The sequence below is a fragment of the Nomascus leucogenys genome, chromosome 1a (assembly GCF_006542625.1).
Source record: "Nomascus leucogenys isolate Asia chromosome 1a, Asia_NLE_v1, whole genome shotgun sequence".
Lineage (NCBI taxonomy): Eukaryota > Metazoa > Chordata > Mammalia > Primates > Hylobatidae > Nomascus > Nomascus leucogenys.
This window is the reverse complement of record NC_044381.1, coordinates 89,663,242-89,690,519: the sequence shown is the minus strand read 5'-3', so window position 1 is coordinate 89,690,519 and position 27,278 is coordinate 89,663,242. Positions and strand designations below refer to the sequence as shown.

Below are 27,278 nucleotides of genomic sequence, written 5' to 3'. Positions count from 1 at the left end.
TTCTCCCCTAAAAGGCTGGAAATACCCTTGTGTTGGGGCAGTTGTGTATTAGCATGCACAGAAATTGGGAGCTGTGAATATGAAACTAACACTAGTTTTGCCTGGATATTTATCTGTGTGCCTTCTCACTCAAATACCACAAAATCCCATTTGCTGTCCCTTGAACATTTTCAGCATCTGTGCACATGTTTCTATAAAGACATGAGATGTGTCCTTCCAGTGCCAAGGCTGCTGTCACTGCTCTCAGATGCCTGCCTTTCCTTTTTTACTGAGCTCAGTAAGCTGTAGTGTCAGAAACACCGGGTACTCCCAGCCTCATGGATTATCATCTGTCTGAGAAGTTTCCCATATCCCATTGGTTTCTCTTTGCCTCCATCTGCTGAAATAGCACCCTGAAGCCAAATGTTGATCTCCCAAAAGCCCCACTCCAGCAGTTAGATCTCCCATACATAGTGGCCATGGGTGACATACCCAGTGTCAACCTCTAGGGAGGATTGAGGTCAGTTCTGGAAGGGTTAGGGCTGAATCAGGAATGGCTCTTCACACCAAGTTCACCACTGACCCAGCTAAACAAGCTAGCAGGAGATTTACTGAATGCTCCTGATAGAATACATTTAGAGGAGCTCCCGGGAAGGACTTGGCTTTTAATGATCCGGCTGGGCTGAATCATGCACACTGCACCATTTTCTAAATTCATTTTGGTAATTGGAATCTTATAAATGCTCTGTTGAATCATGGCACCCAGGGGGGCCTAGGAAGGGTTGTCTTCCCACCACTACAGTGGGCTATTTAAATAGCAATATGGGTATTTCTTGCTGTAAAGAAAACTGGGGCTATGAAAAATCTGGATTTCCAAGCAAGTATTAGGTCGGTGCAAAAGTGATTGCAGTACTTGTACTGCAATCACTTTTGCACCGACCTAATACCCTAGAGAATGAGGGTTAACTTTACAAAGGAGATTAAGATAGGGATCCTCAAACATCGAGTGACCATAAGTATTATAAATTACCTTATAGCCATGTGCCTCTTTTTTTCTTTCACCTTTGAATTGGAAAGACTGTATTTGTTATTCTCTTTCTTTCAAGGCGTTTAGGAATTAGTTCTGGGCAAAAGTAAGATCAGTGAACCTTAGAAACGAGCTGCTATTACTTTCCTTAGACACTTCCTTTTGTCTAACGGTGTGTATTATTGAAGTAATTTTTGTGGCAGGTAAGAAGTCTCATTCTTGCAGTTTTATCTGGCAAATGATTTCTGCAGTTTTTGGAGAAAGGCACAGGAGCAAATCTGTTATGGTGGTCCAGACAGGAGGATTTGGTTCTGGGCACAGTTTTTGCACCTGCTGATGACTCAGCTTTTTGTGTCTCACCCTCCCTGGCTGAGAAGTTACAATAGTATTTCCCTCCCCTACTTTCCTCTTGCGCTTGAGTGATGTCCTGAGTGTGGAGGAGAAGGAGTTCCTGCAGCCACTGCTGAGGCCCATCTTAGTCCTGCATTTTATCGGGGGCTTGAGGCTGTGTGAGCTTAGCTCCCTTCCTTCGGGTTTGAAGATCTTCGGGAGGCTGATGACTTTCTCAAGATTGGAACACAGAGAAAGCCATGAGATTGTTTCAGAAACTTCCAACAGGCATTTCCAAAACCCACTTGCTACATTGTCCATTGTCCAAAGCTATCCCAGAAAATGTCTTCATAGCTCAGTACAGGAGTCTTAGAGAACTTAGACACAGAGCTGGCTCTCGATAAATATTGGTGGAGTGTTGCTAAATGCATGCAGCACATGCCACCCCCGGCCCCTCCTCACAGAGACAGCTCAGATGCATAGTTGGCTGCTGAGTTCTGTCATGCTCTGGAATGTGCTGACTTTCCTTCCTTGGGAAGATGCCATGACTGAAGGGTGTTATTATTAGTAGGGTAGCTTTTGCCCTGATCTGTCAACCTTCCCTCACTCGGGGTCTTTACTGAGCAAGGACAAACTAGAGAACCTGTGGCAGTAAGCACAGTTGACCACCTTCTCCTTCTTGAAACCTCTTCTTTTGGTTACTGTGACCCCATACTCACCCCATTTGCTTCTTACCTCTTGCCATGCTTCTCTCTTTCCTTTGCTGGTTCTTTCTTTTGATCTTGGAGGACTTGAGCTCCTCCAAGCTCAGTCCTAGACCCTTTTCTCTATTCTCCTTTCTTCTCTCCTCTTCCTTTCTTCCCCTAGATACTTCCTCATTCCCTTTTCCCTAGATAATTTCATTAATTATAATGGTTTCACTTATCACCTATTTAGCAAAAACTCGTGAATTTTGACCCATACATTCAACTATCCACTCAACATTTCCACCAGAAGTCTCAATTTCAGCATGCTCAACACAGAAGGAATCCTCTTCCTCTATGTGGTCCCTGCAATCCTTCTACAGTCTTTCTCATCTAAGTTTCACTGTAATCTACAACCTACCTAGTTTCTTGGGCCAGAAACTTGGGAATATTTCTCATCACTTTCCCGTATTCCCAACATTCAAACAATAGTCAAATCCTGTCAAGTATTTCTTTAACATTTCTCAAATTTCCACCTTAGTTGAATCATTCTTGCATCTCTCCTGGTAGCTGCATTAGCCTCCTAACTAGTTAGTTTCCTGGCAACAATTCTTACATTCCTGTACCCTCCCACCCCTCAACAATTCTTTCCTTAGAGAACAACCCCTTTATCCTCCCTTCACCTTCCCTTCCCCTTCCCTTCCCTCCCTTCCCCTCCCCTTCCCCTCTCCTTCTCCTCCCCTCCCCTCCCCTCCCCTTCTCCCCTCCATTTCCCCTCTCCTTCGCATCCCCTTCCCCTCTCCTCCCCTTCCCTTCCCTCCCTCCTTCTCTCCTTCCCTCCTTCCCTTCTTTCCCTTCCTTCCCTTCCATCCCTTCCCTTCTCCTTCCTTCCTTCCTTCCTTCCTTCCTTCCTTCCTTCCTTTTCTTCCCTCCCTCCCTCCTTCCCTCCCTTCCTCCCTCCTTCTTTTCTTCCTTCCTTTCTTCCTTCCCTCCTTCCTCTCTCTCTCCTTTTTCTTACCTGCCTTCCACCTTCCTTTCTTTTTGATGATTTATTTTTTATTTGTTTTCCTTATTTAAAAATATATTTTCACCTATTTATTTTGACATAATTATAGCTTCATAGGAAGTTACAAAATATATTACAGAAAGGTCCTTGAGCTCTTCACTCAGTTTTCTCCAAGGGCAACATCTTATGTAATTATAGCACAATATCAAAACCAGGCAATTGACATTAATGCAATCATAGACTTTATTCAGATGTGACTGGTTTTACATGTACACATACATATGTGTATGTGTATGTGTAGTTCTATGCAATCTTATCACATATGTAACCACCACCACAATCAAGATACGGAACCACTTCATCCCAATAGCCCTCACGCTAAAGAATGCTCCTTTAAAAACAAAATGTGATCCACTTACTGCCTTGCTTAACAGCTTTAATGACTTAAAGGCCCCAGATTCTTAAATAAGGGCTGCAAATGCCTGTAATCTGCCTCCAGCTACCTCTGCGGCCACCTCTTACCCCTTTCCTTTTGCTCACCAAGCCTCTGCTCACTGGCCTTTCTCTTCGTTGTAATTTGCTAAGCTGCTTCACTGCTCAAAGCCTCCACCCATGCTGTTCCCCTTACTTGGAATCCTCTTCTTCCCACCTAGCTAACTTCTCATCTGACACATATCAACTTAAAGATCTTTCTCAGGGAAGGTTTCCCTGACATCTCAGTCTAGGTTAGGTTCTTCTATTGTTTGTTTTTACGGCCAATTATGCTTTTCCTTCATGGCACTAATTATACAATTGTAGTTGATAGGTACGTATGTAGCTGTTAATCTGAGGCCTCTTTGGCTAGGCTGGAAGGGCTCGAGGTGTCTTGTTCATCCCCACTGTGTCTTTTCTGTCTGGCACAATGGCTGGCCTTGTAGGTGCTCAGTAAGTACTTGGTAAGTGAATGAATAGTTATCCTAAGCTGGCTGGGTGTGGCTGGGGTGTGGCACGGAACTGGCCAAAGTCAACTTGTCTATATGAGCATCAGCTCCATGACCTCATGTTCATGCTGTCAGTGGTGCCCTGTCAGAGAAACTGGGCATCTGTGGTCATACCACATGGAGTCCCAAACAGATATTTCCTGCCCTGTACCCATCCCAGTGTTCTCTCTGAGAGATTGGAATAGGGAGTAACTCTGGCTAGTGTTCTTCTTAGACAAATCTTTGAGATGCTTTCAAGAATATCAGCTGGCTGTTCACCCAGGCTTTTAATGTAAGGCTTCTTTCTCTTTGGGGCCACTGTCATGGTATCACCTTGAGAGTGTTATTAGTTCAGAGCTGTGGGAGTCTCTAAGTTGGATGGTACCTGAGAAGTCCTTGAAAAGCTTTTAGATCAGGCCTCTCCTTGCTGCTTCTGCCTGTATTCACTAAGTGTCCCCCCCCCACCACCAACAAGTCATTTCCACACCCCTTGCACTCTCCGAGATAACTCAGCATGGTTTCTATTTGTGGAGCTCAAAATGTGAAGGATCCTGATGTTGGCTGAATAGACAGTATTTCATCCAAATGGCCATGACGTGAACAGCTCTCTGAAGATTTGAAAGGGAGGAAATGGGGGCTCCTGCTAAGATGTGGCTTTGCCAAGGGGCGGTGGCGCCATGGGGGATCCTGTCTGTGGAGGATACAGGGTTGGCGGCGCTAACCATGACTGGTGTCCCCTGTCTCTAGCATCCTTCTTTAAAGCATATAATCCTTCAAATGAAAGAGGCAACACAAGGCACCATATAATGGGTTTTGGAGAATTGGAAGCTCTGGAGAATGGTGAGTGCTCGGCACTGAGCAAAGCTGTCAATACTTTTTGTGACAGTCAGTAATTGGCTTTGCCCTGGGTGCTCCGGGCAGATTCTGATCTGGTTCACAGTACTGGGAGACCTGGGAATGTCATCCAAGTTTTACTTCCATGCGAAATAGAAGGCCAGGGGTCTTTGCATTCTACAGTTCATGGCCGTCCTCTCCCTGCAAGCATCCCTCTTTTAGGTGACCTAGGTCTGAGGACAGAGTCCAGTTCCGCAGGCCAAGTCTTGGACATGGCCCACTGGGGCTGTGCTCGAAGGTCACAGCTTAATGTCCCTTCTCTCATCTTGTGATTGGGTTGGCTCCCATGAAACTTGGGATGGAGCAAAGAGTTAGAAGTGGTGACCAGTCCTTTTAGGATAGACCTGGCCATTTGCTCTGATGCTCCATTTCTTTGCTGTCCCTGCCAGGCCACTTCCTTCTGTAGTCCCTGGTACTGTTCAGGGTATGGACTTTTGCTAATCTCATGGGTGTGGGCATGGATACTTTAGGTAACAGTGCAATGCCTCATCCTACTCCTGAACACTGACCCTGGAAACCTCATACAATCCTTTTGATAGCCTCCCTTGCACCCTAAGGCAGTGTGAATAACTGGTTGGATCAGAAGGCCCAGCTCCAAATAGTTCTTACCTGTTGTGCTGCCACAGCTGATGCTGGGGCTTGGAGGGTCCCGCTGGTGTCTCTCATAGTGCTGCCCTGGGCTGCATGCTCTGCAGTTTCCTCTCTCGTTCTCTCTGATCATTGTTTTCCGTCTTCATCAACTGGTTACACCTACTGGGGAACATGGTCTTAGTGCAAGCAGAATTGGATCTGCTTATATCTCTGTTTTGCCCTTGATCTGAATAACGGGGTGGTGAAGAATGTGGGTAGGGCCCTGTCTGGGACCCATTTTTTCCCTACGCCATGCTACCCTGCCCTGCCTGCACACTGGGCATCAATGTGTTTCCAGTTAGTGGTGCTGAGGAGCGGCAGTTCAGACTTAGGCCCTAACTCTGCTGTTTCTGGCTTCCTCCAGGTCACCCAACCTGCCTGCAGTTTACCCTGAACATGACCGAGGCTGTCAAGACCTACAAGTGGCAGTGCATAGAGTGCAAATCCTGTATCCTCTGTGGGACCTCAGAGAATGATGTGAGTTTGGGGCTTTCCCTGTGGGAGGGAGAAATCCACAGAGCTGGGGTCCTTTGAGGGGTGAAGAGGAAGAAAGGACTCTTGTCACTAGGCCCCTGGGGCCTGTTACCCTGGCACTTGGGAGCAACCTGGCCATTAGCCCTTGAGGGCTCAGAGACTGACAGTGGTGAACACTGCTTATGGCAGGGATGTATTTGACTGTTTCCACCACATTCCACAGTGTATGATCTCACTTGGTCTAAATGTTAAATATAATAAGTGCAAAATTTTCAAGAACATTTTTTATTATGGGCAATTTCAAACATATACAAAGGCAGAGAGAATAATAGAATTGATGTACGCCATCACCAGCTTCGACAAAGATCAGTACACGTCCAACCTTGTTTCATAAATACCATGACCTCCCTCTCCATAGTCTCGGTCATAATATCATTTTTACCTGTAACTATTTTATATGTATCTCAAAAGGATAAAGACTTACTTTTATACCTAAATAACCAAAATATTAACATAGCTAAAAAATCAATAATTCCTTAGCATAATCAAACATCCAGTCAACAGTTCTATTTCCTCAGTTGTCTCATAAATGTTTCTATTACAGCCTGTTTATTTGAATTGGGATTCAAATAAGGCCCATACATTGCAATTAGTTGATATGTCTTTGAAGTTTATTTAAATATCTGTAGTTGCATATAAACATATATATAGCTTCTTTAAATAACACATAGACTTTTCCCTCCATCTTAGTCTCTTTCTTCCTCCCTTAAATTCTTTGTTGAAGAAATCAGATCATTTCTTCAAGTTCTCATGACTGTATTTGACTGAGTATATCTCTGTGCTGTTTGACATTTTCCTCTGTCTCTTGAATTTCTTGTCAATTGTTAGGGCTAGAGGCTTGATTCAGATTGTCTCTCTGTCTCTCTTTCTGTATCTGTTTTTATCTCTCTCTGTCCTCTCACCAGCTCTGTCTCCATCTCTCTCTCTCTCTCTCTCTCTCTCTCTCTCTCTCTCTCTCTCTTTTGGCAAGACTACTTCATAGATGGTGGTGTATACTTTCATCAGGAGGTATTTAATGCCTGATGTTTCTCTTTTTGTAAAGATAGCATCTATTGATGACCTTTGACTAGATTGACTATTCTGTTAGGGGTTGCAAAATAGTGATATTCTTATTGGATAATTTCTTTTTTGTTTATTGCTGGAGTAATTCCAGGAAGAGAAACTTGCCCAATCTTTCAGTTGGTTACCTTCAGGTGTAGATCATATAGAAATGGCAGGAAAAAAATGCTTGATTCTTTCCCTTTGTCAATTTAAAAAAAACAGTGTGGTTAAAATATTTATTTATGATAAAAACATTAAAAAATAGTAATTGTGGGATATCTTCTTAACATGATAAAGTATTTGTACCTTAGAACTAAAGCCAGTATCTTATTTAATGAGGAAAACACTAGGCACAATTCCACTAAGATTAGGAACCAGGGGAGGATGCTCACTATCTCTATAACTGTGATTCGACAGTATTCTAGAGACATTAGCTAATGCAATTAGACAGGAGAATTTAATTAGAGATGTAAGAATGGATAACAAAGTAATAAAACTCTATTTTTATATTATATGATAGTATATCTGGAAAACCTTAGAGAATCAATGATAAGCTAACTCAAACATAAAAGGTAACAGATTATAAAACTAACACACAATAATTAACAGCCTTTGCATATACAAACGATAACCAGTTAGAGAACATAATTCCATTTATAATAGCAACAAAGAAGAAATACTTAGGGATATATTTAACAACAAATGTGCAAAACCTATATAAAAAAAGCTTTTAAACACTTTTGAAAAGACACAAAGAACAAATGGAAAGGCATCCTATGATCTTGGATAGAATGACTTAACATTACAAAGATGTCCGTTTTCCTGAGTTAATTTATAAATTTATCTCAAGTCCAATAAAAATATCAATGAACTTTTTTATGGATTTAGACAAATCGATACTTAAGTTCATATGAAGAAACAAACATGCAAAAATAGCCAAGAAAATACTGATAAACAAACTGTGATAGAAACTAGCCCTACCAGATATTAAAACATACTGTAAAGCCTCTATAGATAAAACAGTGTGGTATTGATGCATGAGGAGACAAATAGACCAGTTGGGATAGAATAGAAAACCAATAAATAGATCCAACTACATATGGAAATACAGTAAAGGGTAAAGGTCGCATCTAAAATTACTGGGTCAGAGACAGACTTTTAAATGAATGGTGCTGGGACAATGGGGTAGCCATTTGAGAAAAGACAAAATTAGATTTATATCTTACACCATACATAAAAACAATCACCAAATACATTGGGGATCTAAATGTACAAAGTAAAACCACACTAGTACTAGAAGAAAGCACAAGTAAATTCCTCTTTAATCTAAATACAGGAAAAGATTTTCAAACTGGGACTCAAAATCCAGAAGCAATTAAATAAAATGTTGGTACATTTGACTACATAAAAATTTCACATAGTCAAAAACATGATAAAGTCAAAAGACAACTGACAAACTGGGAGGAAATTTTGGCAGCATGTACCACAGTTTAAGGGCTAATTCCCTATATAAAAAGAAGTGTTAAAAATTGAGGACAAAGGACCAGAAACTGATAGGAAATGAGAAAAATATATGAAAGACAATCCACAAAAGATATAAAAATGACCCTTAAAGATGCAAAAAAAAAAAAAAAAGTTCAAAAGCACTCAGAAACTCAAGGCTGAGATATCATTTCTTACCTATCAGATGGGCAAAAGTTGAAAAGTATGACAATATATTCTGTTGATGAAGCTATGGGAAAAATGGTGCCTTCATACACTGTTGGTGGGAATACAAATTAGTACAACCCTGTGGAGGGAAATTTGACAATACCTAACAGAGCTAATATGCACTTAACTTTTGACTAAGCATTCTCACCTATAGGAATCTACCTTGAAGATATACCCCTACCATGATGGAAATACATATGCATAAGGTTATTTGTGGTGGCATTGTTCATTACTACAGAATATTGGAAACAACCTAAATATCCATACATAAAAGAGTAGTTGTCGAATAAACAATGGCACAGCCATACAGTGGAGTACTATACAGCTGTAAAAAGAATAAGGCAGATGTCTATGAATTGATTTGGAGTGATTTCCAGGATATATTGTTAAGTAAAAAAGCAAAGTAAAATAGAATATCTATAGTATGCTGACCTTATTGTAAGAAAAAAGAGACATAAGAAAACCTACATGCATTTGTTCACTTGTGTAAAAGAAATATAGGAAGAATAAACAGGATGCTAATGAGATTGGTTATCTACACGGGTCTGGGAGAATGGGATAGAGAAAAATGGGAAAATGAAAATGGGTAGTAGGGATAAGGGAGGAACAACACTTCTTAGAGAATACTTTCTTGTATGGCTTTGACTCTTACAACCATTATAAGGTTTCACATACCTCCCAAATAGATAAATACTTAAAATCAATCAAGATGTAGGGAAAAACTAAAATGGAATAAAAACAGTAACAAATAAACCTAACTATAACATAAATAGATAATGTAACCATACTGAAGAGTGAGGAAGAAAAGAATAACCTAAGTAACTTTGGAAAACAGTATTTTGACTGTGTGTTGTAAAGCTAAGGACAGAAATAACTGTACCACAAATACTGTACTCTAGTTAATTTATTTTCATAGGTATATGAATGAGTAATTCTGAAACTACATATGCTAGATTTGAACTAATAACTGTGTATTGTGCCTAACGACAGTCTAGTTTCTCAAAGTCAGAAAAAGAATAACCAAATAAAGGGGGGAAGGCTAGATTGAAGGCATTGGTTTGGAATAGTAGGTATCACTATGAACTCATGATTTTACATATAATGTATTATATACAGTTTATACATATTATATCTATATCTAGCCATGTGTGTACACACATATTAATAGAGAGAAATAAGTAGAGATGTATGCATGTGTACCTACACATACATTTATTTCCTAGCTGTGTTGGTTGGGAGGGCCTAGAAGCAATGACAACACAGAAGCAATGAAGACACACGGCATCAAGGAATTGGTTTCTAAACACCATTCTCTCATAAAAAGAACCATGGATCCTTAGAGAAATGGCTGATTCCAGGGCTGGGATGCAAAATATGCCAGATGAGCCTGGAGTATTATGTGGTATCAGAAAGTAAGGAAGCGTTCAAAAAATAAAAGTGTATTTTCATGTGTCTAGAGGACACAGGAAGCAACTTGAAGGAACCCCTAATGCCCAAATCTAGGAAAATTTGGGCAAAAAAAAAAAAAAGATATTATTAGGTTATAACCTAAAGAAAAAATAAATATCTATACTAATATAAACATTGAATAAATAAGTAAACAGAGGAGAAGGTAAGCTCTTCCTTAGAGCAGAATTCCAATGAATAAATGTAGAGGGAAAGGGGAAATAATCATTGGGCACACTTCACAGTTATGGTTATAAGTGAGAACTGTCAATTGATGCTAAAATTAGTGGGCAAAAGTATGAGAAATAGGATATTTGCATAATCTCAAATATCCTATTTCTCTTGTTGAGGGGATAATCTCCAAGTATCTCCTCAACAAGATTACTTATTAGTATATTACAAAGGAAAAAACAGTAACTTTATAGTGAAAAAAAACGGCAGACACTACCTTAACTATATAATCACAGATAACATTACAAGTAATAAGACACTCTGGCCTCAATTTCCCCTGATATGATGCGCCGAGAAGGGCGCAACATTACTTTAGTGGTATTCTTGCTCAAAAATGTATGCATATGTGGATCTTATCATGAGAAAAGTTCCAACTGAAATTGAGTGACATTTACAAAATCACTGGCTTGGATTTTTTGCAAGTGTCAAGCTCATGAAAGACAAAGAAACTGAGGAACTGTCACAGATTGAAGGATACTAAGAAAACACAACAATTAAATGCAATGAGGGATCTTGGATTGGATCCCTGGTAAAGAGACGTAGGTTGGGGGCGGGCGTGGTGGCTCACGCCTGTAATCCCAGCACTTTGGGAGGCTGAGGCGGGCAGATTACCTGAGGTCAGGAGTTCAAGAAGAGCCTGGCCAACATGGTGAAGCCCCGTCTCTACTAAAAATACAAAAATTAGCCAGGTGTGGCGGCACACGCCTGTAATCCCAGCTACTCAGGATGCTGAGGCAGGAGAATTGCTTGAGCCTGGGAGACGGAGGCTGCAGTGAGCCGAGATGGCGCCACTGCACTCCATCTTGGGCAACAGAGTGAGACTCTGTCTCAAAAAAAAAAAAGACATAGGTGGGAAAACTGGAGAAATTAAAGTCTGTAGATTAGTTGATTAGTTAATAGTATTACACCAATGGTAATTTTCTGATTTTTGTAATTCTGCTATAGTAATATAAGATGTTAATATTAGGGCACAGTGAGTACAATTCTCTGCATTAATTTCTGTACTTTAAGTTTAAAATTATTTCAAATAAATAAATAAAAATATAGTGTAATGTTTCTCTAGCATCTTCTGAAGGTGACTAAGGTTTTAAAAAATATGTTTATGAGCTTAAGATTTTAAACATATTTTATTTGTTGTAATCCATTATAGGTAAAATTGTCCCATCTTTGACCAGTGGTAACATATTCAGGTTGGATCCTGAGTCCTTTTGACATAATCCTAATAGTATTTGATAGCTTCCTTACTTTGTAATATGTAAATATATTTATACATTTTATGCTCCAGACCTGGAATCACCTATTTCTCCCAGGACTCCTAATTCCTTTTAGTGGGCAATGGTCTTTAGAGAACATAATATGGGTGCTAGAGGTGCTAATTTTGCTGTTAGTCATTGTTTTGGAGCACTTTCTGTGGACAGAGGTAGAAAACATTTTTTGCTTGTTTTAAAGATAAACTACACCATGAATTTATACTGATGCATCCAGTTCATACTTAGAACCAACTATTGAGTTTTGACTTAACTTCATTGGCCTACATTTCTATTTTCTTTCAACCATGTTACAAAATCTTGCTTTTCAATAATACCAACATAATTACTCATTTGATGCACATAAAGCAGTCTCAGAATATTGATTCCAATATTTAAACCAATAATATAATTGCCGAACATTACACACACACATATATATGCAGATCTGCATTTATGTGTGACCTTAAGGTATGTCCTACTAAGGATGTATTGTCAAATTAATTGTTTTATAGTCAGATGGAATAGTTTCTCTCTGTGTGGTTATGCCACCAATTGGATACATAACCAAATTCATTTGCCTCATTTTTCTTTTGTTTTTTTTTTTAGGGACATATTGCTATTTAAATTTTGTTTTATGACTGTGTAAAATATTTATTGGTTCTAAAATCAAATTTATAAAGAAACATTATATTCAAAGAAATGTAGCTTCTCTATACTTACCTCTTCCACACTATTCCTTCACTCTGCATATAGGCAACCATTAAAAAAATATGATTTGTCTTTCCAGTTTGTTTAAATGTAAGCATGTGTGTGTATATATGAATCCATAAAAAATGGTAACAAGTATACATTTTTTCTCCATCTTGCTTGTTTTCTCTGAATATCTTAGAGATTAATCTGGAGGAATATATAGACATTCTTCATTCCTTCTTACAGCTGCATAATTTTTACTAGCTTATCCAACCAGTCCCTTACTGATGGACATTTAGGTTGATGCTGGTCTTTGGCTTTAGAGATAGTGTAAATGTAGAGGATTTTTTGTTGACTTGGCAGAGCCTTTGAGCAGGAGTCAGCAGGTAAGGTTGCTGGGGTGCTAGGGTTCCTCTCACATGGTCAGGGATTTACCCTGGATATCCGAGAATGGGATTCCCATTCTACTGGAATTGTAGTAATAGGTGAATCCTGGTTCCTGGATAGTTGGTAGTGAGAGGTACTAAAATTGTGTTTGTCATGAGAGTTAGCATGAGCTGGGGGTTCTTGGTGGTGGAAGAGAAGAGAATATGGTGCTAGACAATGGTCAACCCATGCAAAATGCACTTAAACTCTCAGATGCCTAGTTTTCCTTTGGGAAATTGTAATCCAGGATATTCTACCTATTTGTATTTCCCATGTCGCTGCTATAGTAGGGGTTATTACTGTTTTTAAGGCATTAATAACACTGTTTCTGACAAGTCCTGTCTGTTTTCTGTCTCCATCCTAACTTGTTTCTCCTTGTATTATCCCTAAATCAAATTGTCCTGTAGCTTATGCTGGCTCTACAATAATGATGTACCCTTTTTGGCGTAAACTACAGTGTGCTTGTCTTCATCCCACCTCTCTGACTGTTCCTTTTCAGTCTTTTTTTCTCTGCCTATCCTGTAAAGTTGGAGTACCCCAAGTGTCTATTCTTGGCCTTCTTTTCAGTAAACTCTTTTGGGTCCTTGATCTTTCAGAGAATTCAATGAAAGCTACGGATTTACTCTTTCCATAGAAAAATGTACATTTCTACCTATGTACAAAATTGTGTGTATCATTTCAAGGGGTTCATGGATACTTCTCCACAAAGACAAGGTCAAAGACATTTGCTCTCACACATTCTGGGCTTCCTCTCCTAGGACTTTCACTTGCCATCTAATTATAATGACTCCCAGATTCATATCTCACACCCAGACTTCTCTCCTGCTCTCTTCAACAGCCTCCAGGTCATCCCTATCTGTAGAACATGTCTATAGCTGAGGTTGCCCTCTCCCTCCCATGAGTCTGCTCTTCCTCCCATGTCCCAGTGGGTGGCTGTATCATCTGGCTTGCTGACCAAGCCACAACCCAGAGGGCATCCTTGGCTTCTTCCCTATCATCTCCCCATCTAATCAATGATGCTTAAATGGGAGCAAGACCCATTTCTTTCTCCATGCTGCAATCGTAATTCACGCCAGCATCATCACGCACCTGGATAGCTATAGCAGCTTCTTAACTGGTCCCCTGGCCTCTTGAATGAACCTCTCCCCCACTGGGTATCTACTCTTACATAGCAGCTAGTAAGATCTTTCTAAACTGCAATCTGATCATATCACTCCCCTGTTGATAACTCTTCAAAAGCTCTCCTGTTGCCCCACTGACGGGTTTTAGCATGACAAAAAAAGCCCTCATTGCTTGCTCCCTGGGGATTCCAAATGCTATATCTAATTTTATCCAGGATTTCTGCACTGGTGGGGGCCAAGGTGAGGTTTGATACAAAACTTTATTTTGAAAAAGCCTCATAAGCCATCCAAACAGTTTCAACAATCACCAAATAGAACAGGGCTGAAACTAGGGGGTGGGGCCAGATCACAAACAGTTTCTGAGGAGCTCCTGTTAGCAAGGAAGTCTCTACAGTGGATGCAGTGATGAGGAGAACAAGATTTTGCCCCCAAGGGCCTTATAGTTCATAAAGGGGATAAAGGGGGGAAAAAAGAGGCATGTTCCAAATGAACTATTCAAGAAAACAAACATGTAGATGCCTTTTTTTTTTTTTCTGAGACAGAGTCTCACTCAGTTGCCCAGGCTGGAGTGCAGTGGTGCGATCTTGGCTCACTGCAACCTCCACCTCCCGGGTTCAAGAAATTCTCCTGGCTCAGCCTCCTGAGTAGCTGGGATTACAGGTGCATGCCACCATGCCTGGCTAATTTTTGTATTTTTAGTAGAGATGGGGTTTCACCATGTTGGCCAAGCTGGTCTCGAACTCCTGACCTCAAGTGAACCACCTGCCTTGGCCTCCCTAAGTGCTGGGATTACAGGCATGAGCCACAGTGCCCGGCCAAGAAAACAAATGCGATCGGATGTCTACCACATGCCAGGCATGTAACATAAAGGAAAATGCATTTAAATGTCACGGAAGGGGAAAGTACCACAGGGCTGCACGAGGGAAGAGACAACTTCCAGCTGAGGTAGATTAGCAAAGTCTTTGTGGAAAAGCAGTGCTTGAAGAAGACGTACTTGAAGGGCAGGCAGGGAATGGACATGCAGAGAAAGGGTCAGGGCCTGGGAGAGCTTCCAGGCAGAAGTAGCCATGGGTGCAAAGATATGGCCTGTGTCCTTTGAAGTTAACCACACCCCTGGGGTCCCCTGCTCTCACCTGGGCTCCAGCCTCCAGACAGTGAGAAAACTTCTGGAAGCCGAGGGACGGTGCTACTTGCATTTTTCTACATTCTAATGAAACTCTGAAGAGGTTCTGAGGTTCATCCCAGTACAGCTGTTGCCCATTTCACAGATGGAGAGAGTGGAGTCCAGAAGAATTCAATTAAGATCTTCAGATATATAAAGTCATGGAGAATAGAGACATTTTCTGCCCTTTGGAAGCAGAGCTATTGGCTTCGGAAGTTCAGAAAAATAAGGGATCCCTTTAAATTTGGATGTGAGGTGTTAGTCACAGAAGGCTTCTTGGAGGAGGTACGAGTTGAGCAGAACCCTAAAATGGGGGTAGGATTTATATGGGCTGGGAAGTAGAGGGGGAAACTCCAGGTGTGGGAAAAGCACAGACGTGTTCAGGGGACAGTGAGGACTCCAAGTGGGGCCTGGAAAGGGGATCCAGTGAGACCGATGTGGAAATAAGGCTGATGGGTAAGTGGGGGCCAGACATTGGCCCCAAATAATGGAATCTCTCCTCCTCTGTGCTTGCTCTGTGTTCCACCAGGACCAGCTGCTCTTCTGCGATGACTGTGACCGTGGCTATCACATGTACTGTTTAAATCCCCCGGTGGCTGAGCCCCCAGAAGGTAATGATGATGAGCTCAACAATAACAACAGCAACAGATACTACTACTACTACTAGCACTTACTGAGCTCTCACTATGGTACAGGCCTTGTGCTAACGGCTTTACATGTCCATGTGTCCATGTCTTGTCTCATTTAATCATCACAACCCCACAAGGTAGGTACGATGACTGCCATTTTACAGATGAGGAAACTGAGGCACAGTCCAAGCAGCTGAAATTTCAACTTGAGGGCCGAGGAGGTTTTTCCCAGACATGCAGTGGAGATGACCGAGAGGTGTGAGCTTCCAGAGGAACTGGCACAAGCCCGGCGACACTAGTTTGGAGGCATGACACTAGTAGTGAGGGTCTTGATAAGAGTTGAGCCCATCTCCTCTGAGCACCTGCTTTCTGCTGAGCCACAGACTCTGGCATGTTTTCAGGCCTGGGACTTGGTTTCTGCATTGCCAAAGTTCAAGGGAAACAGGGTTTACAAGAAGTTAGGACCACTGGGATGGGGCTCCGGAGTTAGCCGCTACTAAAGCCATTTCATTTCTTGCAGGAAGCTGGAGCTGCCACTTATGCTGGGAACTGCTCAAAGAGAAAGCCTCAGCCTTTGGCTGCCAGGCCTAGGGCCCCAGGTCACAGAATGTGACTCGCTACTGGAGAGGCTAAAGCAGAGCCCAATTCAAACCAGAACGCGCCCTCCTCCCACATATCCAGACAGACCAACCGTAAGGAAAAGAAATAGTCCCAGAGGGGCACGGACACATGGAACCAAGAGGGCGAGGCATCTCCTGACCTCCCCTGATACGTACAGAACTTGAGCCAGCACCTCCTTGTCTCTACCGGAAGGAAGTTGCACTTTGGAAGAACACCCCTGGCCCCAGCCCTGTGGAACCCCTCTCACTTTTACCCTAGCACCGAGGCCCTCTCATTCGTTCCCATTTTAAGGGAAGCCATTTCCTGGCCGCTCATCCATCACTTGTGTGTAGTGTGGTGTTTTTTTATCTATTGTGTTCCAAGAAATCTTCACACAGCCCCCGTCCCCCCAGCTTAGGCTCTTCATCCTGAAACTCTCACCCAAGGAACAAAGGGCTGTGGAGAAGTTGTCGTTTATGGCAAGCCTCACGGGAAACTTCTAGACTTGGGGTCTTGAAACCCCTTCTTGTTCCTTGGTGTCTGTGGAGACAAAGAGTTGCTTTCTAGAACCCCAGCAGCGGCATCCACAGCCAGCCTGGTCTTGAGCCACTGCGTAAAGTTACTGGATGGGGGCGGGGAGGGAGGGAGAGGCGCAGAGACACGGGAGGAAACGTTGTGGAAATGGTGCCAAGGCCCCGCCATAGCCAGTCAGTACTTGTTATCCATCGGGAGAGACTTTGCAAGGGGCCAGGCTGGTTCCTTGACCTTCAGAGCTGGGGCATCCTTTAGGTGAGACCAGCCACGGCCTATGGACAGAGGAAGACGGTCAAGCCTCTGCCTCTCAGCCCACCTGGGTCTGGAGATCTGGTTCAGCTTCTCCTGGTGGGACTCAAGAACCAGGAAGGGGAGCGAAGCCTGCCCAATCATGTGTCTGAATGCTGGATACAGGGGGCTGCAGCTTTGAGAAACCTTCAGTATTGATGCGATGCTCTGAATTCCTTTTTCCAAGTAATTTCTTCCTTCCACGTAGTGTATGTTCGCTATTGTCTACTGAGACCTGACTGGGAATTTTAGGATGGGGGAGAGAAGATTGTTATCTAAACAAATAATTAGGGTGACGTGGTCATTATTCACCACCAGGGTGGCCACATTTTAGAACTCTCAGTGCGGGGGCTGCTCTTGTCTTCTAAGCTCCCCAAACGTGTAGGACTCTTCGTTTTCAAAAAAATGTGTCTAGAAGAAAGAGGTGGGGAGGCTGAGCTTCTGAGAACTCTGTGTGTTGGAAGATAGCCCCGAGGGCTGGAGCGGATTGGGCTGACTTTGAATCGCAGCAGCAGCACAATAACTGACATATTTCTGGAAAAATCATTTGCCCAAAGGGCAGGTCTTGGTGAGCGGAACCCTCGCGCATGCTTGGCTTCTCTGAAATCAGCTCCATCTCTGTGGTCTGGCTGCTCACAACAAAGGCCCAGGTTATTTTTAGTTCTTCAGCTCCTGAGGAAGCTCCCGGAGACTCGGGCTAGTTGGGCCACTTCTGCCCGGCTGCAGTATTTGTGCTGTCCCTCGGCAGGAGTGCTCCTCTCCAGGCTAATTTCTCTTGGCCAGTGGACCCAGGGCAGCCTGGCATGAAACCAAGCAGTGTGGGTCTCCCCCACGCTTCAGCAGAGTGACCTGTGGCAAGCGATGGGGGTCACTCTCCTGCAGGGGCCTGTGGCCTCAGAGTGAATCACACACATACATAATGGTCTCATTTAAAGGGCCCCTGTCCGGATGGAATTTTCATCTTCCTCATAAGTAATTTCCTTCTGCCTGCTGGTCGGTGAGCTTGTCTGAATCCTGAAGGCCCAGGGAGGGATAGGGAGGATGCCATTCCATCAGAGGGGCACATTTTCTCTCCTGACTACTCCAGCTCTCTCTCTTCCCACAAAACCCAAAGCAGGCTGTCTCCAAAGGATAATAATTGGTTTTGAGCATCATTTTAATTTAAATTTAGAAAACAAAATTCCCCAAATGTTCCCAAGTGCCACAATAGCTTAAAAGTTTAAAAAGCAAGTCCAAAACCCCAAATTGTGGCTCTACAACTTCACACGTCCTCTTCAGAGTATGTGCAAATTTGTTTTCCACGGAAGTGCAGGTGATAGGGCAGCCCTGTTCCATCTCAGCCCCATGTCTGCTCTGCCTACACAAGCTGAGCCTCAGCTGGGTCTCCCAGGCCAAGGCAGGGCACTGGAACTTGCCTGCACTGGTGAGGGTCAGGGCTCTGGAGTGACATTAGGATGGCCCTGGAGTTCCCCTTTCAGCTTCATTACTCCCTGAAGAATGGGCCCAACCCATTCTTCATCTTTGGAGGCGTCAGTTTCCCCATCTGGAAAGCGGGGATAGCAAGCCAGCTTGTGGGCTGGCACTGTCAGGGTCCTGCAAGCAGACAAAAGTCTCCATGGTCACATTTATCACCTCTGTGTTGAAAAGAGGACGGGGTTGGTAAACTTTAAATTGGTCTCTTTTTTTTTGAACCCCAGAGAATGAGCTAGAATCATAGGATGCATGTGAAGGATCAGGGTTTTTGTGTTGCCTCTGCCATGGAGTAGCTGTGTGACATTGGGCAAGTCACCTAACCTCCCTGAACCTCAATTTGCCCACCTGGAAAATGGAGATAGTAACACTTGCCCTGCCTATTCCAGAGTGACATTGGGAGTCTTAAGCATCATGTTACATAAACAAGCACTGCAGAGCCATGCTTGTTTGGGAAGAACTCCAGATGTTTTCCATGTCCGCCTTCTTGTGTGCATTAGCCAATGTTAGATGTCTTCTTCAAATCTCCCTTGTGACCAAAGGGAGTTTATATTGCCAGGGCCGGGCTGCTCATGGTCAGGGTCCTGGCAAAAGCTGCGACCCAGGAAATCATGACTTGCATGGGCTGTGGGGTGGAGGTGAGGGATGTACATGGGGTTGGGGACTTTAAAATGAAGGTGCTCAGGATACTCCTTCTGTAAGATTAATGCAGTTGAGAATGGAAAGGTGACTTTTAGAGAGGGCTATGATTCGTTTTATTTCATGGGTAACGCTCAGTTTCCGACCAACACTGCCACTTTCTAGCTGACTGACCTTGGGCCAATGACTTCACCTCTCTAAGCCTCATTTCACATGTCTGTAAGGTGGGGAAACATGGCCTATCCAGCATGGTCTTTGCAGGTATTCGAGGTGACATTGGTAAAGATCCTGGTATGGGTCTGGCATGATGATGGTCCCCACTCCATGGTAGCTATTGTCATTTTCTGTAGAGGCCACCAAATGGAGATAATGATGTGGTTGTCTCCCGGCTCAAATGCTGGGAACAGCCAGGAGAACTTTGCTGGGCTTCACCTCTCTGTATTGTGGCTCCAGCAAACCAGAGAGGTGAGGCTGCCCGATCCAACCGGAAGTGGAAATCCTGTTTCCTGTAGGCATTTTTGAAACCCTGCTTTTTGGACCTGTAGCAAATCCAGTGCAGGCAACATTATGTGGAAATAGAAACAGGGCTCCTGCTAGGAGATTGACATTCTGGCTTTCCTTCAGAACCCGTCACTGACTCATCGCCCCTGAAGCAGGAGCCAGCAGGTCCCAAGGCTCCCCTGCTCCTGTCCCTGCCCCAGGGCGGGGTAGGAAGCCCAGGCAGGCTGAGCCCAGCCGACTGGAACCAGGGAAGAGCCCGTGGGTGGGTGGAAGGGAGGGAAGGAGGCCAGATTCCTCCAGAGCTGGGGAAGATAACAGGTTTTGAAGTTGGGGGAGGGTTTGGGTTACACAGTGATGGTTTCATGATACCCTGGAGGGTTACACACTCCTGGTGCATTTTTTGTCTTCGTGCTTTGAATACAGCCCGCTTCCTTTCAACCCTCTGCTTAAAAAGTTTTGATGTTTTAAGGAAGAAAAATGAGATGATTGTTATTACTTTTCCTCTGGGGGCAAGTGGAGGAGACCTGCGCTCTTTTATGCCGCTGAAGAAAGGTTGCTGGCAACCTCAGGCCTCAGGACTCAAAGAAGAGGGGCTTATAGTCTCCTCTTTGGGTCTGTGTGTGAGGAGGTGGGGGGCATTGTGCTGCCCATGGCCCAGGGTGGGCCCTGAGGACCACATCCCTTACCCCCAGGCTGGTTTTTAGCCTGTTGTGGAAGTGCTGGGACAGAAGCAGCCCCTTCTTCTCTCACTCCCTGGCTGCCTCTCCTAGCCCCTCTTCAGCGGGTCCCAATGTCTCAGCCCGAGGGAGAAGCTGGCTCTGGCCAGAGCCACGCTCACACTCCCACGGGATGCTGCAAGTCCCAGGCCTGGCTCCCTGTAGCAGTGGTGACTTGGTGTCCCTTTTAGCAGGCTCCCATTCCTGGGGAGGGAGAAAGACAGGGGTGCCTGGGGAAGGGAGGGTGGGAGGGCATTTGGGAGGGGCGAGGATCTCTGGCGGAACAAGTTAGAGATCTGGATGTCCTCAGGGAGCAATCCTGGAGCTAGCGAGCTGGAGGGCAGCAGGTGGGAGTGGACAGTGGTTGTAACTCTTTTTTTTTTTTTTTTTCTGAGGCTTGTGATCCTGGGCAACAGATTATTATTATTATTATTTTTTAAAAAGGCCAAACTTCTGCCCGGTTCTGAACACCGATTCAGCTCCCTCTTTCTTGAGGCCGCCTGTTGGTTGTGTGGGGTTTCAGGGATGCTTCTGAGGGCAAAGTAAGCCCCTCACCCAGCTGGGGAGAGAAGGCAGTGAGGGAGGGCTGGATCATGCTTGCAGCCTTGGGGAGTGAAGCATCTCCAGGCACTGCTACCAGAGGGGTCAGGCCCCCAGGCCCCTGTCCCCCAAGCCCAGGACACCAGTAGCTGGGAAGGGAAGCGGGGGACTGGCCGTCCTGCTTCTCTCCCCCCTGCAAAGTGGACAGAACTCTTCCTCTTCCTGCTGTGTGTTGCCCGTTTTGAAATCTTACTCCCATCCCCAAAGCATGCTTTTGGATACCAGGTGAAGGGTAAGGATGGTGATGGTGGGGAACAGATGTTTTAATTTGCCTCAGGCCTATGAATCTCCCTACCTGAACCCCAACTTGCCATAGAGTCTAACTGGTCCGTGGTCAGAAGGTGGGCTCATAGCTGTCTGGGGGTTGGGGCTCCCTCCCCCATTTCTGGGCATTCCCAGGGTTTGGGAGTCTGCTTATGATTCTCTGCCAGAGGCCACGCCACCAGCCCTGAGTGTGGAAATAACGGGACAGATGGGTTGGTTAAGGGCCTTTGGGCAGCTGGTGGAGGGTATTGGAGAGCTGGCAACCCCTTCCTAGGGAGGCTGGAGACCCTCTGGTCTGTGAGTGGACAGCTGAGAGTGGGGCAGGGGGAAGGAGGGAAGAGGAAGATGTGGGTGCTGCCTGCTGGGTACCCGGGATGTGGGAGGATGGACAGCCTCCCAGGCAGAGCGAGTGGGAGCTGCCTTGGAGCCTCTCAGCAGCTGTCCCCGGGGAGGCCTGGCTGTGCGGTGGGTGCCCCCTCCATGTGCGCAGCCCAGGCAGCTTGAAGAGAGGCCCAAAGGAAGCGCTGTCAGGAAACTCTGAGGAGGAGGGGTCCGGGCTTGCCAGTTCCCTACCAGGGGGTTTTCCAGAAGGAACAGGAAACTCCCTGCATGAGGGAAAAGATTTGGAAGTGAGTGGGTTCCTGGGAATAGGCTCTCCCTGGGTTCTGAGTGAGCCCTGGCTGTAAGGGGGTCCTGAGGTGACTCCCCAGGGCCCTTGGTTCCAGCTTCTTCCCTTTCTCTGCTCCAGTGCCAGCCTCAGGTCGTAGGGCAGGTGGCCTTGAGAGAGGGACCTTCCACAGTTTCCTCTTCTTTGGCTCCACCAGGAGAAGGGAGTATTTTGCTGATGGCGACATTTCCCAGGGCAGGCCAGAGGAAGGCAGGAACCAGGACTGGCAGGCAGCCAGAACCCTCTTGGACAGAGATATAATTACTCATCATGACCTCTAGCCCAGGCAGTGAGCAAAATGGCCCTGTAGGCTGGCACCAACCCTGTCTAGCAAATAAACGCGGCCATGGTGGGGACGGGAGGGCAGGTAAGTGGGCCTTGTAGGAAATGGGAGAGACCCGTGAGCCCCTGGGGCCTATATATTCCCTCAGCAACACAACCCTACAGACCCCCAGGTTATATTTTCACTCATTGCATCCCATTTGCTCATTTGCTCGCCTCTCTGCATCTCTGTTCTTCATTTCAATGTTATGAATATTGCTGATGAGAACAGGAATGCCCATTCACATGCGCATGTGCACACACACACACACACACACACACCCTACTTAATGAACCAAAGGGAAACTTTGATGTTGCTCCAGGACAAGAGGGAGAGCCAGGGGCTGCCAGGCAAGGTGCATCTTTCCTGAAGTCTTCTCCAGTCCTGCTCCTCCAGCTCTCAGCCCCTGCACAGCCACCGGGGTTGCAAAGGGAGCTTTGTGCTTGGAAAGCCACTGGCTCCGTGACCTCTCTCCTTCTCTTCCCTTCGTTCACCTATGCTTCTTTTCATGAGAGACATTTGGCAATAGTTGGGGACTTCAAAAGTCTCAATTCTGCTATCAAAGGGATGCAAAGCTTTTATGGCTAGAATGGGGGTTGTGGTTTTTACGGACTTGGTTTGCCCTTCCATGTCTACTCCCCACTGAGACCCTGATTCTCCTGCTGCCCTCTCCCTTCCCTGCACTGTTTCCTCCCTTCCCTCTGCCATGATAGATGCTAAGGAGTGGGGTGGAGGTGGGAAGTGGGAAGCAACAGTGGCGTAAAGGAAAAAGAAAATATACCCCGAGCACATTTTCAACATGTAGTTGAAGAAGCCTAAATTAGGTACTAGAAAAAAAAAAAAAAGGACAGAAACACTGCCTGATATGTGAGCAAGAGCATGAAAATATAGAATGATTATCTCAGAGCAGAGGAGGTGGGAGCAGGTGGCTGGAGAGAGGCGGGGTAGGTAGGCAGGGCGTCCCTGGCTCACCAATGCATCTGGTCCACATGGCATTTGGGAAAGCAGATGGGTCATGCTTTTGCAATGAATGGTCAGATGCTTAGGGGGCATTTGTGCTCCTCTGGCCGGGAAAGGGAACAAGAGTCCATCCGAGCTGCCCCCCACTCATCTGCCATGGTTGTTCACCCTGGGGGTTTTTCCTCTGAAGGAAAATGAACCCGTCTTTTGCCTGCCATGAATCATTGCAGGGCAGGCTGTTACTGGCTAAATTAAAACCCTTGGCAGGGCATCGACTATGTGTGAGGCAATGCTCTAGGTCCTGTAGGGGCTGGAAAATAAACCACATCCTGGCCTAGCCTTCAAGTTGCTTTTCAGCCGTAAAATTAAGCTCTGCCAAGCAATCGTGATTGTAGGTCAAGTATCGCGCCACCACGGAAGGAGCAAGTATATGTAGGTTTCTCTGTTGAGGATGCGTGTTCCTCAGTAGAAGACAAGCAGGCGGAAGCATCCAGTCATTTCCACCCTGTGGAGGTTGAGGGGTCGGGGGAAGAAAACAGGTGACCTTCGCCTAGTTGCTTTAATCTGCTTTTCTAAGCACTGGATGCCCTTGGATGACAGTGTCCTCAGCATTAAAACTGTTGAACTGATGAAGGCACCTGGGCGGGAATGTGTTGGGGAGCCAGTGGCCCCAGTGCTGCTTGCGGGTTCCTGGGGTGGAAGGCAGGGAGGTGCAATTGGCAGAAAATGATCAGAGGCAGAAAATGACCCCCACAGTGGTCTTTTCCTTGCTAGAGAAAGCAGAGAGGGGGACTGGTGGGGTGGGGGCTTCATGCACAGATTGGGCACACTCCACCAGACCGCAGCAAGGTCAGCTGCCCCATGCCTGTGTCTGGCACTGCTGGTGTGTGCAAGGATGAAACCCAGAATCAGAGAGGTTTTCAGCAAACCTTCCATGCTCACCTTTCCCCAGGTGCTTGTCAGATCCTAGCTTCGTGCTGGCTTAGACTCTCAGCTGTTTGTGTTGACAGCATTAGGAAGAAACCATTTGTTTCATCTTTCCTTTTCTCCACACGTGTCACAGCCAGATTTCAGCTTTGAGTTATTCCCTGAAGAAGCCACACCAAGCTTGCTTTCAAGCAAAATGCCTGGGCTTGGGGGAAGGCGTGTATCTGTTCATGTGTGGATGTCGGCTCAGAGCTATAGCTTCTCTCTGGGGGGTGGCCAAGGGAAGGCTTCTCTGGGGCCCTGGACAGCACATGACCCCAGTGAGGAGAATTGTGGTGATCTCTGTGGAGGTAGTCAGGGACACAAGGCTTGGCTGTGAGTCTGGTTTTAAAGTGCGTGAGAGCCTGAAAAGCAATCAGGGGTTTGGTCCACTCATCTACTTGAAAGCCTGTGGGTAACGTTCTTTTGAGCCAAGACTCCTCTGAATGGCCCTGCTGGTGGAAGGGGTGAGGCAAAGGCCTCTGACTTGGACCCTTTCCACACCAGACTGGCAGCACTGTCCCCAGGCAGCCAGTGGTGGGCCCTGAGCCCTCAAGCCCCCAGCTCCTTGAGGGATGAACCTGGGAGCCTGAGAGCCAGTGGCTGAGCTCTGAGAAGGCTCCATCTCCCGCCTGCCCTTGAGCGTGCTCTCAGGCTGAGAACACGGTCTGATCAGGCGCCTTCCTGGCCTGATGCTGTGCTGTCTACGTCACACGGTCGATTCACTGAGCCAGAACTAGACCTCAACCAGGTCTTCTCCCCCTTGTCAAGTGGGTTCAGGGTGATGGCAATTTTTAAGCCCAGTTTCTCTCTTTGACAGCCAAGACATGGAGCATCTCTGCTAAGAAGCCAAAAGAAATTGGTTTTCTTCTTCTCATTGCCGAAGCCCCTCTGTGTCTCTTCTCAGGGACAGGCTGGTCCAGTGGCTTTGGTGAGGGTGCCTCCATTTATGAATGCTGGGATTCCTCTGGGTAGGCTTTGGCAGGTGGCTCCTACAGTAGGAAGGACGACGAGGTCCCTGGGAAGGAGCCACCTACCTGCTGCTCCACGAGGAAGCTCAGGCCTGCACAACCTCCACCGGGCCTTGGATGCCCTCTAGTTGAGTCAGAGAGCATGTGGACTTGCAGAAGGGGTGTGTTTATTCTTCACTGCCCTGTCTCAGCTGGTGAATAGAGACCCTGGGCATCTCACAGCCTTAGGAATGTACTGCCCCTCCATCGCCTTAGACTGCCTTTGGAAAGGGGACCCTGGAAATGCACTGAGATCTCCAATTGCTGCCTCCATTAATGTCTCTAGACCTGCAGATACGATGCAAACCTGGGATCGCTTCTTCCAGGTGTGGGCACCAGAGAGGGAAGCCACTGCAACATTTTATCCCCGTCATTCCAAAATGCTTGCTTGTCTCTTTTACCTCACACTCACAACTCCTTCTGAGACTCTCAGTCATAAAGGAATGGCCAAGAGAGTGGGTCTCCAGTGAGAGAAATGCCTGTGAAAGAGGGTTTCCCTTTTTGCTCCTTTGAACGCCCTCCCCACTGATCCTTGGGACCCAACGCCGCATTGCCCCTTGCAGATGAGTTTTTGCCTTGGGCTGCTTGGGTACTTCAGACCAGGACTGAGTCTGATGCAGCTTTCGTGAGGTTACAGAAAAGGGCTACAGATTTGGGAAGTTGTTTGTAATGGTCTTGAGACAATATCTCCATTTGGCTCACGCTGGCTTCTCTAAAAAGCAACGACAGCAACAGACAGACAAAAAGCTCCCGCCTCCCACCCCGTTAGCTGTCCTCCTCCTTCACTGCGATGTGGTTGCGGTCTCTGTAGGTGTGCGTGCCACCGTGGTCCTCTGTCCTCTGGGGATGTGCCCTTCCCACGTGTTTCAGGTTCCCACTCTTTTGTGGCTCCTAACGTGAAGTGCTGTGATGTTTCTGCCCTGTCTAAGGGACGTATCAAGCTCTCTCAGTGTTTCAGTGTTGGAGATTGAGGCTGTGCCACATCTCCTGCCGTCCTAAGGGGACATGCCGGTTCTGTGACTTCCCAGAGAGCTGGCAGATTGTGACAGTCTCCAGGAGAACCTACAGATTGGAAGCAGCCCACACCTGATGTGGACTCCTGACCCGGGACTCACTCTTCATTCAGAAGATTGGTGGCCCACGTGCCAGGACCACCCCACCTCTCTTGCTGCCTTTTCTCCTGTCCTGACGGGGTTCTGGGAGGGAGACCTGTCGCTGATGAGATGAAGAATGACGTGGGGATTGAGCAGCCTTCTTCTTTGGGACCCCTCGATATCCCATGGAACCCTCACATGTTCTCAAAGACTGAGTCACAAGCCCCTAACCCTTCCTTGCTGTGGTTAGTATCATGTTCTGTGATTGGTTAGCAATGTTGACTACCCACGTAGTGAATCTTTTGTCTGCAATTTAGAGAATGTGTAAACAAATAAAAGGCTTTAAAACTCTTGGAAACTCTTATTTTCCCTACCAATAGTTAGGACCTCACTTGCAAATGTAGAGATCTGATGGGGGTAGAGCCCTTTCATGTTGGGGTGTGCAGTAGGACTGCATTGTGTGAGAGAGAGAAAGAGAGAGAGGGAGAGAGAGAAACACGCATGCATGTGCATCAAGCTTCAGAGAAACACTAGTGCTTTCCTGGTTGCAAGGAGACTCCAGGAGCAACAAATTCCAGGTCTCAGTTGCTGCCTGGTGATGAGCTTCTGGCCACGCCATACATAGCACCAGGGAAGCCACAGTCACCACGACAGCTTTCACGGGCACAGCGGGCAGCATAGCTTCAGGTCTTAACTGAGAGCTTCATCTGCAGGAGTAGAGGAGCTCATTTTCTGGATACCCCTCGGAGAAGATCCTAGGGCATCCTGAAAGGAGCCCCCTAGATTTTCTGGGGGAAGGGAGGTTGGTGACTCAGGGATGACTCACAGCAGAGGTGGGGGAATATGGTTGGGGAGAGAGAGACCTGTGGTGCAGGACCCATCTAGAAGCCAGCTGAGTC

The 27,278-nt window shown here is 45.8% G+C and overlaps 1 protein-coding gene across 3 annotated transcripts in view; it reads left to right on the top strand.

Moving 5' to 3' along the window:
• Window positions 1-20,723, top strand: part of DPF3 (double PHD fingers 3) — a 282,508-nt gene extending 261,785 nt beyond the window's left edge. For all 3 annotated transcript variants that reach the window (XM_030812922.1, XM_003263659.4, XM_030812916.1), the window contains exons 9-11: window positions 5,873-5,985; window positions 15,649-15,730; window positions 16,269-20,723. In XM_030812922.1, coding sequence (XP_030668782.1) covers window positions 5,873-5,985; window positions 15,649-15,730; window positions 16,269-16,339 — 266 coding nt within the window. In that variant the 3' untranslated portion in view covers window positions 16,340-20,723. The remainder of the gene's footprint in view (window positions 1-5,872; window positions 5,986-15,648; window positions 15,731-16,268) is intronic.
• Window positions 20,724-27,278: the final 6,555 nt, after the last annotated feature.